Source organism: Amblyomma maculatum, chromosome 1 (assembly GCF_055883805.1).
Source record: "Amblyomma maculatum isolate TAMU_Amacu chromosome 1, ASM5588380v1, whole genome shotgun sequence".
Classification (NCBI taxonomy): domain Eukaryota; kingdom Metazoa; phylum Arthropoda; class Arachnida; order Ixodida; family Ixodidae; genus Amblyomma; species Amblyomma maculatum.
In genome coordinates this window covers 216065564-216082580 of record NC_139344.1, presented here as the reverse complement: position 1 = coordinate 216082580, position 17017 = coordinate 216065564, and the positions used below count along the sequence as shown (strand labels likewise).

Genomic DNA, 17017 nt, shown 5'->3' with positions numbered 1-17017 from the left:
CTGAGAAGTGGGTGCAAGACGTGTGGCGTGCTGTCGCGGAGAGATACAAACCGTGCAATATTTTTAACACCGACGAGACTGCTTTGTTTTGGCAACTGCTGCGGAGCAGAACCTTGGCGGTAAAAAATGAGAAGTGCCATGGCGGTAAATTGAATAAGGCCCGAGTCACCGTTCTTCTCACGACAAACATGGACGGTTCATCAAAGCTGCGGCCGCTTGTCATAGGCAAGTTCAAGTCACCTATGCGCATGCGAGGATGCACTTCACTCCCAGTCACATTCTAAGGCCTGGATGACCAGAACGTTGTTCGAAGCATGGCTGGGACGAGGAACTTGCAACGAGTGGGCGCAAGATTTGCCTCCTCCTCAATAACTGTTCTGCGTACCACTGCGGCGTCACGCTCAAGAACATCGAGCTTTGTTTCCTGCCACCGAATGCAACAGCGGTTTTGCAGCCTCTCGATCAGGGGATCATCTGCGCTTACAAGCTGGGCTACAGGAAACGCGTCGTTGAGCGGCTGTTGGTGAAATTGCGGGTTAACGACGAGCTCAAGATTAATTTGCTGGCCGCAATAGAAATGATTAACCGTGCCTGGCAAGACGTGACGCAATGCACAATCCTCAACTGCTTCCACCATGCTGGACTATGTCGAGAGGATGCAGAAGCTGTTAGTGAAGCGCGCACTGTGCAAGATGACAGCGATTTTGCCACGCTGTGGGAAGAACTCGCTGATTTTCTGGACGCTGTGCCTGAAGAAGTTGCCCTGGAGGATTTTCTCACTGTTGACGACAACTTAGCCGTGACAGCGAGCCCGTTGGACTCGGATATTGTTGCCGACATGCTGGCATCTGGTGCGAACGAGGAGACCGAGGAGCCGCCGCCGGAAGACGATCGCCCTCGCCCGACATTGCACGAAGCCCTTGCTGCTACCGATCTGCTGCGCCGATACTGCTCCGGAATACAGGGAAGCGGACTGGAGTTGTGGAAATGATGTCGCGTGTGGAAAGTGCGATTCTCGCTGGTGGAGTTAAACGCAGTGTTCAGGCGAAGATCACTGCCTACTGCAAATAAGTGAGCATTTATCTGCAATAAATTTCTTTTGTAGATTCATGGTGAGCGGCACAGTTTTTCTTTAGTTAGTGCGTTTTTGGCTGCGCTGTTCTGGACATCGTGTATAACGAATTTGGTACTGAAGTTCGCTATAAACTGGTTCGGTTATAGCAAAGTACTTTATATAGCGAACAAATCGCGTTGAATTACGCAGTTCGTGATGACCGGGTTTGACTGTATAATGCGACACCTTTTTAGTCCCTAATGATCAGGTATTAAGGGTTCTTCAGAGATTTTAATAAAAATTGGAGGTTTTTTCTTTTATTAAATTGGAATCAAAGTTGTCCTTTTTTTCGCCATTTTCGAAAGTAGGCCGAATATGATGCGTTGTGGAGAAAACACCTTATGGTTTAAAGCCTCAAACTTCGCCTGAAATTAGGAACACGGCCTTCATAATCAAGACAAAAAGTTTTAGTTACAATAACTTAATTTTTTGTGCTAGAATGTAAGGAAAATCGACTTTTTTGAAGCAAATTGCTCCTTGTTGCTTCTGGAGCAAATCTTGCAATTTTCTTACTAAAACAATTGCAGGATGGAAAAATGTTAATAACTTCCCTAAAGTAAACGTTGCATAGATTTATGGAGTACAAATAATGCATGACAGTATTTCAGTGTGCAAGCTGTAGAGCTCGAAACTTGCAACTTTTTGAAATGGCAAAACAATGTTTTCCACGTCTAGTGATATACGATTTTATTATGAGAAAACTGCTGCATATCTTGCAAAACTAAGGTTCATTCCTTTGTGTTGAGACGTTTGCCCACCACATGTAAAAATGTCATTGAAAACAAAAAATGGTCATGGGACCTCGATTACCATTTTTATCTGAACACACCCATATCTATCACTACTGTTAACTTTGGCAGCATAACATTTTAGTCCCCCTCACGAGCATGCCTCTGGCAGAGGATGGCCAGAAGACAGTGACGTCAGCTGAAGCTGCCATCTACTACGACAAGCTATGCCAAACTAGTGTTTTTGCACATTGTACAAAGTTTTGCCAAATTGAGCTTCTGCAGTTCTTTTGCTCTTGTTCCTTTTTTTTTTTTGTTCTTTTTTTCTATGTTTGTTCCTTATGTTGACATTGGGATGGTGCTGCATAGACCATGTGTTTTTGATCATACAGATGGAGCTCTGAGCACGCAGACACATTTGGCAGTGCTGTTAATTTTGCACACTGTTGGGCTGTAAAAGATGAATATCTAAAATATCTAAAAAGAGTGAAGCTGCGTGTTTCACCATCTTGACTCTGCTTTCTTGCCATAATACAGTAAAACCTAATTTGTATGTTCCTGGTTGATGCGATTTCCTGTTTCATGTTTTCTAAATCGCAGGCAATAAAACTGTCCCATAGCTACACTCTTATTTTCCCCATTAGCATGGTCATAGATAACTTTACTTCCCAGATGTTATGGTCAGAATTTTGATGTGCACATGTTTGCACTGCACATGTGTAAACATATCGTAGATATGTGACACAAGCTCAGAGTAGCTGTGAAGAAATAATATTTTGCTATGCTTTCAGTGACCTTGGAGGCTCTTCACTTCTTTGTGAACATTTTAACAGTTGGCACTTGCAGGGGCGTTGCTTTGCCAGCGCTGCAAAATTTATTGCGACATTTTCAAAATATGCTGTCTGTGAACAGCAGTGGTTATTGCACTCTGTTGTGAGATCTACCAAAATATGCAAAAATTTATATACCACTAGTCTTCGACAGTAGGCTCTGTCCCTTTAAGATTGTGGTTGGAGCTGGTACTGACGGCAAGTAGCTTGCCATCCGGAGATCAGCTATCATCCTCTAAAAACCAGCCATCATCATTCAGACTCAGTTTATGGAGCAAAATTGATGTTAGAAGAGGCATACTGTCACTGCCAAGCGAGGAGGCATCTCATGCACCCATGATGCCAGGCATCTGAACAACTTAAATAAAACTCGATAAACCTGAAGAGACATGTCAGTTTAGATAGAAATCAACGTTCGGAAACACATTAAAGGGAAGCTGAAGCACTTTTCGAAAAAATTGAGTTTTCGGCAGCATTTAGTTGTTTTTGGTCCACTGAACAAGAATATCGCATTAAAAAAGGGCTTAAATAAACGCAAACAGCTGTTTTTTAGAAGAAAACGCGCACCAGCGCCTCAGGGCGCCGAGCGAACGCCACTGTCGCCTGTGAGTGGTCGGGATCGTCGTGACGTCATCTACGGGTGTCCCGTGGGTCTCCGGCCTGCACCGACGGCGTTGCTGCGTAGTGCGTTGCTAGCACGTTGCTTCAGTTGGCTGGAAGGCCTAGTCTTGAAAATTATGGATAGTGCGGGCAGTAGTGAACAGTTTGGACTCTCGCCATATATGTTCGAGCCATCAGCGGCTGCAGAAAACGGCGGAACCAACGACGCCGCGGAGTACGCCGATGGAGAAAGTGACGCCGCGACATTTTCACGGGTTGGAAATCTCCTCTGGTACCTATGTTTTGCGTAGGTGCTTGTTTTTACATATTTTTGCGAGGTAGATGTGCAAGTGGTAATAAAGTAAATCATGTCGAAACGCTGTTGCTTACTGGCTGTTGCATAACAGCCGAAACACCAGACACCTGTAATATCGAATTCAAAACGCCGGCATGCCTACTCGAGTCACGCGAGGTAAAGCATTTGTTTTTCATTTATTTAGAGCACGGTGCCTACTTACATCCGAAGGCCTTTTATTACTACGAAAGAGGGCCAAACCTGTTCAGTGAGTTCACTGCTGGACTGCAGTGTAAAGGGATGACAGAGGAAGCTATTCGTGTGTGCTTTAAGTGCGCCCCTGTATTTTTTTTTCTTCTGTCGTCCTACGAGATGTAGTAGAGTGGAGAGCTAGGTGAATTTTGGCGCCGCTTTCTTTTGGCGAAGGCCGCTCTTGGAGGTGGCGAGGCGTTATTGTTGTGCGGGAACACTGACAGAACGACTCCGGGCTACAGTCGCGCTGATTTAATTGGAATTCCGAGTGCCCGCATCGTTCCCAAGCTCCGATAATAGTCACTGTCACGGAAATAGTTCGAGCACAACACAGTTGATTTCGTAGGTACGAATTTTTTCCTCTTCACGGCAGAGACCCACCGCGCTGAAAGTTTCTTGTCCTTTGGAAACGTGTGAAACACCACATCGTCCCGGCCGCTAGTGTTCGCGCAGCCGAATGCTGCGCAGAACGACGGCATGATGGCCACTTGTCGCTAAACCCACTCCACACAGAACGCTCGAACTAGAAAAAAAACAAACGGCACTAGGAAAGGATTACGTTGAATCGTCGTTCGCCACGCCAAAGCGCGAGACGCAGCGGAGCAAGCAATGCGGGACGGGCAGGACGGCCGGCCGGCTCCCCGTGAATGGCGTCACTTCCGCCAGCTCTCCAATTTTGCCATCCCCCAACCCGGCACTTCCGGAGGCGACGGGGGCGTGTCCGCGGTGGGTTTTTAAAAGGCGATTGCGGCTGTTCTAACGGACAGAATCGAGAAAAAATTTACACATATGATTTTCAAGGTCTTTTCTTCCCAACCACAGCATTTCATGCAATTTGAAAACCGCTTCAGCTTCCCTTTAAACTTGGGGGGGCAGTAATGCTTCATGGGCACGAGTAATTAAGGAGAGCTGCAGTAAAATAGAAATCAACATCCTGAGCAAGAGAGTGCCAGTCAAGACTTTCGTGAAGCTCCGTTGTGATCACACAGAGAAACCAAAACCACAAAAACGTGTTCCTGTAAACGCGGCACATGGTTGAATATAAAGATCAGTTTTTTTTTGCCTCAAGATAATACCTTACGCAACCTTTTCTAACGCTCCTTGTAAGCCACCTAGAGGGTAGTAGCACTTTCCAATAAGCATGTATCTTCAGTAGGGCGTGAAATCTTAAATAACATCAGCGCTGTCCTTGTACGGCAAGAACCATGTGGGATGGAAATCCGCCCCTCTGACCATGACTTCCAAAATGTGCTGAGAAATAGAGGCGTGCACGGGCTGAAATTTGGAGCCCGGGCCTGGCCCGGCCTGCTGTAATTGCAGCTGAAGCAGTGATACAAAAAGGAATAATTTCAGGATGATGAGTTCATTTAAGGTCTTCAAATGCTGAATTCTCAAGTTTAGGGGACAAATTTGTAAAACATAGAAACACAGCACCTACATAGAACTGTCATTTTATGTGTATATATATATATACATATATATATATATATATACATATATATATATATATATATATATATATATATATATATATATATATATACATATATATATATATATATATATATATACAAAAACAAGCTATTGATTGATGAAGGCTTGTCATCAAGCCTTCATCAATGAATAGCTTGATGATCAAGCTTGGCTAATTCATCTTAACAAGAAGAGCAAGGGAAAGGCTGTAACTATGAGTAAGAGGTTAATTCTATGGTTGAGTACTTGGGGACCTCGTCTCACTCTTTTTATGCCTTTCATAGTGCCAGCAAAGAGTGCCACAACTGCATTGTCTGGGCTTAGCAACCATGAGGCAGCTTTAGCACCATAGATGCTTTGCCAATAGGTGTTGTGCCCCACTTCCACCGAGACTGTGTCGAGGCCAGGAGTGCGCCACAACAGACGCGAGAGGTGACAGCATGACGTGAATCTCGGAACAGATAATGAGGCCTGGTAACGGTGAGGGCGCGTCATGGAGAGGCGGACCAAGGTCAGGGGGAGAACTGAGGTGCTCTCGAGTGAGAGGATGCAAGAAAACATAAAATTTCGTGCATTTTAGACTCCTAGCGCACCATGGCCATATTTTTGCTTTTGCAATAGTTGCGTGTACGCGGCATCGATGTGTCCAGCCTGGTCCGGCACGCCCTGAGCGTATATAGGGAGTGTGCCCCTATGTCACAGTGATTGCCATTTTCTGGTGCATGTAGCATGGTGAAAGGCTGTAAGCATATCTAATCATGTTATCGCCATTTGCTTCAACTTGCACTGCTGAAGCTATGCTCTGTACCACAAAATGGCCCCCGTGGTGCCAGTTAGATACCTCCTATACCCTGACCCGGGCATGGCCCGAGCCTGAAGAAGGTTTCAGACCGCCCCGAGCGCGGCCTGCGGGCTGGTTTGGGTAAAGGTTTTCAGGCCAACTTGAGCCCATGCACTTCTGTACTGAGTCATCACACAGCCATTCATAGGTTTTCATTTCTCTTTGTGTAATATGGCTGCACATGCACAACCCCCCAGAAAAATGGCTAAATTCAATAATGATGGCTGGCTCTAAATTGGGATACTCTGCTGTGAGCAGTTGGTGATGATTAGCCCTAAAACTAAGTGGAGAAAGGAAAGGCGAGAACCAAGGCATGCTGAGTCTTAGGGGCTTGGAGAACTTGGCAAGAACTGCAAGGAGTCAGTTTAGAACCCCTACCTCGGATGGTTCTATACAGAATTTTTTTGCAATCATATGTTTGGCTCATTTATCTCACCTGACTTTATTTGAAATACAATTTGAAGGATTAGTCTTTTAATCGTCCAGTCTTAGTTATTAACATTGCTTTTCTTGGATGGGATCTTGGTGTATAAAAGTAAAGATGAAATGCTTTTACATCTGGTAATTGCTTTTCTTGCAGGGTGCAGTCAAGAGAGCAAAGGAAATGCCCGTCGAGGCACCAGTGACACGCATGACGACTCGCAACTCACCTCGTAGTTCGCCACGTAAAACTGTTCAGAGTTCCAGCTCTCAGTCAAGTCCCTTGGTAACGCGGAGCCAGAAGGCTGCAGCCGCTTCTGTCGCAAAGGTCTCCGATGCATCAGACCGTGGACGTCTCTCAGCGAGTAAGTTGCGCTCAAGATAGTGCTATTTGAAGTGAAAAAAATGCCTCTATTGCTGAATGAGTCTGACTTATGTGACAAAACAAATATATTGGCTGTACAGGCTACAGTATCTTTTTTTTTTTTTTTTTCAACACTGTGGCTTCAAAGTAATGAGAGTGGATTACAATGAAAGGAAAGTTTGCCCAGGTGACAAGAGTTGTGGAAGGTGAGGTGAATAGTCTCTTCGATTTGGCTTGCACCAGCTACACTAGTTCTTAAAAGTGCTACAGCAGGGCCAAGCGGGGCTGTGAGTGTACAGCGCGTCTTAAACTACTGCAGGCAGAGCCGTGACACTGGCATACAATGTCAACTGCCAAAAGAATATGAATTGTTTGGTTATTTCTCAACTAAAGGTTAAAATAACCTTGGGATAGTGTATGCCATGATGAAAACTAGTTAGAAAATGGGGACAAAATGCACTTGTCGTGCATAATTATAGGGTAATTATTGATTGAATGTTTAAACTTCGATCCCTTTTATATGGAAGGGTCCTTTGTCAAAAGTGTAGTGCCTGGGTGGTCTGCCTCTGAGCCGTGTAGGGGTCCTGATTTAGCATTAGTGGAGGTCCTTACCACTAGTGAGATTAGGACAAAAAATCGTGCAATCAAGAGATTCGGAATACTGTACATGCATTACAAGCCGCATAAAGTGGCTCAGAAGCAGACTGCTTGGTCCCCACATTTTTGACAAAGACTGTACATGTCATACCCACAGAAGCAGTTCTAAAACAGCCTTCGAAACAGACACAAGATGGCTAATGTCTCCAGTTACAACATACTTGCACCATATTTCTTTCATCTAGAAGAAAACAAGATAGAAAGTCACCTGGTCTAACATAGAACGAGAGGAAGAAGATGGTTTACACGGTATGAAGGAGCACTCAACAAGGGTAAAGGGGGGACGCTTCAGTGCGCTCAGACGAAGACAAGTCCACTTGTCAAAACATTGGCTCGACCTGCGCACTGAGGCACCCCCCTTTACCCTTGTTCAGTGCTCCTTCATACTGGTCTAACATACTGTCACTTAAGTAATTTGGCAGCCTTTTTCTTTCTTGACACAGGAATAGAAGTTCCTGTTATCAGTTACCTCAAGACAAGAATTTTTTAGGACAAGACATTGATTGGGACCACCCCATTTATGTCCTGCCCATTTCATCTCCACTCATTCAGAGCCATCTACTTCTTTGAATACAAAGACGTTTTGCTATATAGTACTATTAAAAGATGCATTGCTGACTTTTCCTTTTTTATTGTTCCGTGTTAGAAGAAAATACTGGTACAGTTTCAGAAAACCCTGAGCCATCTGCTGCTGTGGCACCTGTGCAGAAGGATTTGGCCTCCGAAGAGCTTCTTGATTTGAGAGGTATAGTGTGCTTTCCTTGAAATTCATTTAGCTACAGTGCAGTCCACTTGTAGTGATAGTGAGAAAACCGGAAAATCCGATTGTTATAGCCAGTTATCATTATATCTGTACCGGTGAAAAGAAAAAAAACACACCCATGTATTTTCCCAAGCATGTAGGCTAGCCTGCTTGCCAGCGATGAGTGAATCTGGTCTAACAACGCGAACCATCATAAATAGAAATGAAGTGAGAAGTGAAGGATGCATTACAGGATGCATAAATAGCCATAAAATAACTTAAGCATGCTTAAAAAGGGTGAGAATTCACACTCTGGTGAGCGGCAGCTGAAGCTTTAAACACGGGTCTTGAGAACGGTCGAAAATGGTAAAAAAAGCTATTTTGAGAAAAACTCATTTTCGGAACATTTATTCTTTCGAGCACCTGCACTCAAATTATTAACACTGAATTCAGTCGGGAAATGCATTAAAAGAAGCTTTCAAAACATTGCAGCCACGAATGCCCTCCGAAAAGAGGAAATTTGTTCAAAATTCTCAAGCGTGCCGCAGGCGTTCCAGCCCGCCGATCGCCACTATTTTGGGCTTGGTTTGAAGCTGTTTTCTTTGTGCGCAATTTGCGGTATCTCAAAATGGCGTCGCTCAAGCGTAGTGGCTCCACGTGCTGGTTTTCCAAAGGCCGTTTGTGGTCTCTGATTGGCTGTCACGTGGCACGCTTTTCAAATGCGCTGTTCTGTGTTTCCCATTGGCCGGCGTGACCGGAGTGTCATTTTCTTTTTTCTTTGTTTTGCGTTCGCCGCCGTGTCTGCCGCTTCGTGCGTGTCTGCATTTGCGCTCGTGTTTCTTGACGCACCACTTTGTGCAGAGTATTTTTTTTTTAATTTTTTTTTTCTTGCGATCGAGATGTCGGAATATGGTAGATTGCAACCATGCATGCAACGAGCCTTTAGAAGCCTCAAGAGATGTGCTTGGAACAAAACCCAGAAGACTCCGGCCACAAGCGGGCTGTCGGGACCTGCGTTACAGCTGCTACCAGACTTGTTAGATGTGCAGGGAACATCAACCACGTTGCCTGATGATGACACCACGGGTTCCAATTGCAGTGCGAATAGGTGGTAGTCAAAGTGAACGAAGCGCAAGCATGTTGAGTACTCTGACTTCTGGGTTGCTCGGCGAGGAGCGCGTCTACAGAGCAGCGCTTGAAACACGGCGCAGTCAAGCTTTAATTCAACTTTTCATTCGTGCTTTGAGCTCTAATGAAGTCGTAAAAAAAGGTTAGCATGATTTGTGTACATTATTGTGTCCACGTTCAGCGTTGTCTACCTGAAAAATGAGCGAAAAGGCGTTGTAAGTGCCACCGTTTCAGTCAGTGTCGCCTCTTCGCACTGAAGTTTAGCGTACACTCCAATCACTACCTAAAAGTTCATTGGTTGCTACTTTGATCGTGCAGCTGCTACATGTGTGTCTAATATACATTAGAGTGAACATATTCTGGCAGTTCTTCGTTACTAAGAGCTGAATATTCAGGCTGCCATAGGTGCCATAGCCTAGCATTACGTACATACAAGAGGAGTGCCACGCGATTTGCGGCTGCGACAGTGGAGCTGAACGCATACAAATTTTAAGAGGACTTTCTGCATTAATTTTTTTATTGTCTTTACAAAACTTTCACATGTTACGTGCGTTGCACTTAGCAGGAGTAGCAAGGGTTTTTGGTTGCGCGATTAGCTGTCTCAGCCTGCAAGCAAGGTACGCAGCAGCTTAACCGGGGATATGCCGTTCTTAACTGTGCATCGAGCTCGCGAAGGTCTATCCCCCGTATTCACGAACCAACCTTTACCTTCCCTTTGGAGGTTCTCACCTTTGTAGCTCCTTATCGCGTTTCAGAAACCAGCCTTCTCTTTAAACTACACCTTTAGCCAGCCTTTCGGCCTCGGAAAGGGAGCGTTCGCTAAGGTAGCGTCTGACCTACCTTCAGCAGCTCCTTTATACCACGGTACCGCTTCGGTGATCGGTGGAACGAAGCTGCATTTACAAATATCATAATTTATAACGTGGTTTCAGGAGTACCGGAGTGCCGTCCGACGAGGCGTCAACAGCGCTGTCAAACAGCCCACGATGGCACCACCTCCTCGACCGCCGTAAACACCGCCGTGGTAGCCCCTCCTCCCGCAAACCGTGCGCGAACGACACGGCGGATCGCTAGTGCCGATGTCCGAAATAAAGCGTGATAAATTTGTTGGTGTCTGGAATACTGAGCCGAATATCAAGAATGAAGCACTCGTGAGGATCGTTGACCAGCAGCAAATTGCTGGTATGAGCGATAGCCGCGATACAAGCAAGTTTCTGCTCAAGCCAGCTGCCAACGGTGCATTGCGGTTCATTCGATCTGCTTGTACTAGCTCTGCGATTAATGCGTTGCCAGACATAATCCTATCATTCTTTTACTATGGCAGAACAGGTTAAAAATAAGGCAGTTTCATAAGTAGACGATTTACGATAGCGTTGATCAGTTCCAAAGCGCCGACAGCCACGGCTTCGAAGCGAGACAATTTAGGCCTAGCGACGACTAGGGACGGTCACGCACGGCGCCGTCGTGCGCTGCACTCTCAGTAAGTGTAACGTAGCTCAGCCTGCTCGCTGCATCCCGTGCTGAAAGTGTTGCAAACTCGTGTACTTTCATGATAGAGCTAAGGCCGCACATTTTTCAGCGACAATCCGTTCAAACGATACTGAAGGCAGGACGGGGCTTCAGTACGCCGTCGCTGCGCTGTCGGCCGTAACCGAAGGCGTCGGGCGGTAGAGTAGACACCGCCTGTTTTATGCATCGATTTTTAAACCTGATGAAGTTGGAAAATGAATAACATTGTGAAGCAGACCCGCTCGTACGCTTCGCGCACTCGGGCGCCGACGATCGAGTAGCCACATGGCAGCTCTTGTATATATTTAACTGCAATTTCTAGGACAAAAACAAGCTATGCGAACATATGCTGCTGATTGAAACATTATTATTTGTTTAGCCTCGCTACCATATCGCTTACAACCGCGCTAAGGCGCCCCTTCCGGAAGGCTGCCCTAAGGTGGGTCTTTGAAACGCGGCTTGGCCTTTGCGTTACCATCCCCTTTCCGTTACCTTTATGAAGGTCGCCTTTGCAGTTGCAGGAAGGTAAAGGTTAGGCCGGTTTGTGAATACGGAGGTAGGTTTACTTACCAGAGCGTCACAGCCTTACAAGGGAACTTCATGCTCTCTACAGCTCAACTACTTTAGTGAATAGTTCACATGGTTAACATTATACAGTTGCACCCAGATATATCGAACCTGGATAATTCGAATTTTGGTTATATCGAACTCGCGGAATATCCCCTTGAAAATCCCATGTAAAAGTATAGAAGAGCTGCGTCATATATTGCACTCAGTTGCACCAGTCGTTTGATATATCGAACTCCGCACCACGCATTGGACGGTGCGGGGCGCCTTCCCCAAAGACGATGGCATCCTCCTCGGCCGTTTGCCTCGTGACGTTTTCGAGCCACGCTCGGACGGAATGTGAGGGCACATTTCGGCAATGGCTGATCTAGGGCACGGTGCAAGATATATAGGTGGGGACACAGCGAGCCGCGCCGGTTCCAGATAAAGTCCCCTAGTTCGTCTAAGCCGTATGAGATGGCAGCTCGCTCAGCGGCCTGTGACGTAGTGGGATGCACTGCTTTTCTATGGTGAATGCATGCTTTTTGAGAGCCATTTTCTCGTAAACTGTGGCCTATGATGAGAGAAAAATATTTTTGTCGCGTTGTTTTTGTCTAGGTCCATTCTTCAGCGCAGTTTTGTGAATCTGCGGCTTCGAGCATTCTTAGATAAAAGCGCTGAATGTGAAGAATTTTTCGCGCGGAATTTGAACCTGCTGCACGAATAAGCAGCGGCACTTTTACAACAAATCATTAACCATTGGTCGTTTTCTTTGTTTTTTGATTTTGCTTTTTTGTTCACACATCAGTGTGCCCACTCATTTTTTCGCCCTCTCCACACGCATTCGTTCGACCCTTAGTTTGCTCCTTACTTTATTCCTTTATTCTTTAAATTAGAGGTCCTTAACTGCGTTCTGCTGGCTCCCACTGAACACCCCCTCCCCCTTACTTTCTCTATACCATTACTTCTCTTTCTTTGCTACTTTTTTTCCTTTCTCTCTTTCTTTATCCTAAAGGTACAGGGTACAGTAAAGAGGGAAAGAAAATTTCACAACAATGGAGAAAAAACACCAAGCATAACTATACAATACAAAACAATAGAGGTAAAATTATGGTTACTTTTTCTTGAATCTACATTAGAGATTGACGAACAATGTCATGCGGTGAGCCAAAGCAGTATATAAGTCAGTTGATGAACACAGATTACTCAGCGTGGTAAGGAACGTTTTGAGCTGGATAGGATTATTGATGCTCGTTAAAAATGCGGGCAAGACATTCCATTAATTACTAGGTTGTTAGAAAATATGGTTGTACACGTCCCCGTATTGCAATGGCGCACTGAGACTTTTCGTGGTTACGACGATAAGAAATGAAGGGTGGTGTGCGCGTACGGACCATGCACAGGGACTAGTTCGTTGAAACCTATTTTAGAGCGTAAATATTTCATTACCTAACTAGCCCCTCGCTTAATCGCCGTCGGTGTAGGCCAAGATGCTGTGCGCCGACGGCTTGTTATGTTAAGGAGGGACGCGGGTCTTAAAATCGCGAAAAATGGTCAAAAATGGCAATTTTTAAAAATTACTGTTTTGAAGTCTTCAATGTCCCGACTATGCCTCTACAAAATATTATAGCTCAATTCCTACTCAAAGTATTAAAAAAACGGCAATTTAGAAATGTCGGTGAGCCGAAATTGAACGCCAAACGCGAAAATTTGCACCATTTTCAAGCCGCCGTAGCTCCGCGCGGCGCCAACCGATAGGCGCCATCTTGGTCTCGTTTGAAAGCTCGTTTCCCGCTCTCTCTCCTGGCGTCTCTCAACACGCTGTAGGTGTTCGCACAGCGGAGCTTTCGGCATCCGTCCGCAAGGGGTGAATCGTCGCGAGACAGCCGCTGATTGGGTAAAGCGCGCGCTTTCCGAGGCGCAGCCCTCTGATTGGCCCTGACGCATGCCTCACCTCCCTCACCGACCGGCAGTCCGCCCGGTGCCAACTCGCTTCGTCATTGCCTGCATGTCTAAAACCCGGACAAGATGTGCAAAAGGGGCACAGCGGGCGCAAATGCTTACGCGTTTCAGAGATCGTGTAGTGGTTCGTGCAGGCGAGGTTCGTGCAAATATTGATGGCGGTGGGGCTTGTTTGAGACAAAAAATCTTTGAATCACGGCAGCATTTGTTCCGGTTTTCGTACATGTGAATCTTTCGTACTTTTGTTCGCTTACTTATCCCATTCGTCCATTTAGTCGTTTGTGAGTTAGCGATTTATTTGATATATAAACAGTACGAGACGCTGTTGGATTTTTAAGAATACCCTACAAAAAGTATATTTTTCTCCCACTCACACGAGGGCTTCACTTTCCCTGCCCTATTTACGCTATCCAAAGTGAGAAAACTGTGCTTCCAGAGCACCTTGGAATGAATTACCATGACTTAATGGCTGACTGATGTGCTGCTCACTCCACAATATTTCAACATAAAGTGTAACTTCAACTTTTTCTTCGCTTCGTTGTTAGGATTTAAATTACGTCAATAGTATTGATAAGCCAGTAAATTATTCTGGGCTTCGCTTCTGCAGTGATGCAATGTGCACGGCTTAAGAATAAAGTACTACGCTGATGCTCCTGGTGACGACGGAGAAGCAGTTCGGGCCACGCGAACGGCTTGCGCTGGAGAAACGCGCACTGTAATATCAGCTGGTTGCTATCGCAACGGCGCCGTCGATATATGTGTTTTTTTCTTCGGCGAAGATTCACCGCTACATCGGCGCTGACGCTGTCATCAGCGGCCCGGTTCGGAGGAGCGCGGCTGGTACTTTATCTGGAAACTTGCGTCCAATGCCTCGCCGCTGTGTCCCCACCTAAGCACTCTTACACCGTGGTCTAGGGCAGTTCCGCGTCCTTTCCCCAAAGGCGCTCGTATCTGCGGCGATCGTTTGCCGCGCGCCAGCACGTGACGTTTGCAAGCCATATGAGTGAAGGAACGAGATGGAACCAATGCAGTCGTGGTGTTCGGGAGAGGGGAAAAACACGATACAGTTGAATCCCGCTATAACGAAATTCACGGTGCACGAAAAAAAATTCGTTCTCGCGGAACTTCGTTATCGCAAAAATTTGACGTGAAACGCAGAAAGAATTGCCCAAGCAGCAGCAAAGGCGTTTAATGCCAAAAATCTGTAAGCTTGGTTTGCTTACGCTTCACGGCGAGCAACGCCGTCACGCGATTTTCGCACTCGGTCAGCAAACCCATTGCAACATCGTCGTCTCGGACAGCAACGAAATTCCTGATGACATCAAAAGCGCCCATCACCTGTACGGCGGTTGCCGCAGCCGGCGCTTCCTGTACGTCGTCGTCTTCATCGGAAGAGTCCTTATCATTCCGGGCAGCTTTTATGATCTGCTCATCACTCACATCTTCGTGAACAACAACACAAGCGTCAGCGCCGATGTATTCGTCGAGCTCGAGATTAGGCGGCACGGTTCCTATTTCTCCCAGCGTATTCCAGGCGGCCGCGATCCCCGGAGCCGGTGACGCCTCTTCGTCGTCGTCTGTAACGCCTGGTGTTAGGCCAGCAGAGTGTACGGGTCGACCTTCGGCAAATCCGGCGTGCCTGAAACAGTTCACAATTACTGAGCGCCCCAGTGTGCTCCAGGCAGCAGACATAATCTGCAGTGCCACGTACAAGTCCACCTTCGTGTCTCGGCCGGTTTCAGTGTTAAAAAGCAGCCGCTGAATTAACCTCCCGCGGTAAGCGCGCTTCAGGCTAAGAATCACGCCCTGATCGAGAGGCTGTAAGACAGACGTGCAATTGGGAGGGAAAAACCTCAGCTCCGTGTTAGTGAGCTTGACTTCGTCGGAGTGATGCGCTGAACAATTGTCCAAAAGCAAGCAAACTTTACGGCCCTGCCGCTTCATGTCGCGGTCGAATGCCATCATCCACTCGGTGAAAATAGCGCGGGTCATCCATGACTTGTTGTTCGCCTTGTACTGCACAGGTAGGCTACGAGTTCCCTTAAAACAGCGCGGCTTGGCACTTTTGCCTATGACTAACGGCGGACGCTTGTCCGAGCCATCCATGTTTGTGCAAAGCAGCACTGTGATGCGTTTTTTGCTGTGTTTGCCGCCGTGACAGCGCTGCCCCTTGAAGTCGAGCGTCCTAGCCGGCAACATCTCGTAGAATAGCCCAGTCTCGTCGGCGTTGTAAATGTCTGCAGGCGCGAAGTTGCTTAAAATTCCGGCCATGTTACTCGCCTTCCAAGCAGCTGCTCCGTCCACGTCTGCTGACATTGACTCGCCGCACAACACTTTTTCAACGATGTTATGGCGGGCCTTGAAACGGTTTAGCCAGCCAATGCTGGCTTTAAAATCATCAATGCCAAGTAGGCATGCATAGTTCAAGGCTTTCTGCTGGACGATGCTTCCGGACAGGGGGACGTTGCTGGCTCGTGCTTCCACAAACCACGCATGCACTGCTTTGTCCAACTCTTCATGGAGGGGCCGCGTCACCTTTTTGTGCTTCGAGGATGTGCCTGAAGCAAGTGCCATTCTCACGCTGTCCTTATTGCCTAGAATCATTGACAGCGAACTTGCAGGAATTCCGAAGTCTTCAGCAATTGCCGCTTTCTTCCTTCCGCTTTCTGCTTGGGCGATTATTTGACCTTTTTGCTCAAGGGAAAGAGTTTTGCGTTTTTTCACTTGCGTTGCCATCGTGTCCTGCGGATGAAAACTCGTCGTTGTCGAAGAGAAAGGCAGCGAGTGAACAACGCGACCACGACACAAAGCCAAAATGGCGGAACTGCAATCACGTGATTTCATGCTTAATGTGGCTTTGGATTTGACTTGGACTTCTCGCCAATAAAACTAGTTTCGGTTTCGATTTTGAACGCGAAAATTTCGTTGAAGCGGAAACGCTCTGCAAAAATGGTTCGTTGTGCAGAGAAATTTAGGCCATTAATTCTTATAGGATACTCGCGGGGAATAAAAAATTATTCGTTGTCGCGGAAATTTCGTTGTGGCGGTATTCGTTGTGGCGGGATTCAACTGTAGAGCGAAGCGCAAGGATGGGCCCACTCTTCTGCCGAGCTTTATCTCTCTCTTTCCTGGTCTTCGTTCGCAGCAGCACGTATTACGCATGCGCGGACAAGCCAGCTCAGAGGCTTTGGCTCAGCCCGTGGCAGACCATAGATGCTAGAGACGCTTGTCCAGTGTGCGTTGTAAACGCTCTGCGTGCGGCGGCTGACGTGCGATGTGTGTCACGTGTCGTCATGCTGAACTTGCGTATGCTACAGTAGCGGCAGATCTTTTTTTTTTATTATTATTATTATTATTATTATTATTTTTTTTTTTTTTTTTTTTGCAAGAGGCATTCATCCTTGCCCTCGTGCTAAACATGTGACGTCGTATGCTATGGCAACTGGGAATGCTAAGAAGCAGCAGTGTTTTTTTTTTTTCTTTTGCAAGAGCTGACCTATACTTGTGCTGAGGCCGGATTACGCACCACTCTTAAAATCGCTCTCAAGTTTGAGAG

The 17017-nt window shown here is 46.5% G+C and overlaps 1 protein-coding gene across 3 annotated transcripts in view; it reads left to right on the top strand.

Moving 5' to 3' along the window:
- LOC146205598 (uncharacterized) overlaps positions 1-17017 on the top strand; it is a 99322-nt gene that overhangs the window by 22294 nt on the left and 60011 nt on the right. For all 3 annotated transcript variants that reach the window (XM_084590287.1, XM_084590286.1, XM_084590288.1), the window contains 2 exons: positions 6714-6918; positions 8239-8319. In XM_084590287.1, the coding sequence (XP_084446413.1) occupies positions 6714-6918; positions 8239-8319 (286 nt within the window). The remainder of the gene's footprint in view (positions 1-6713; positions 6919-8238; positions 8320-17017) is intronic.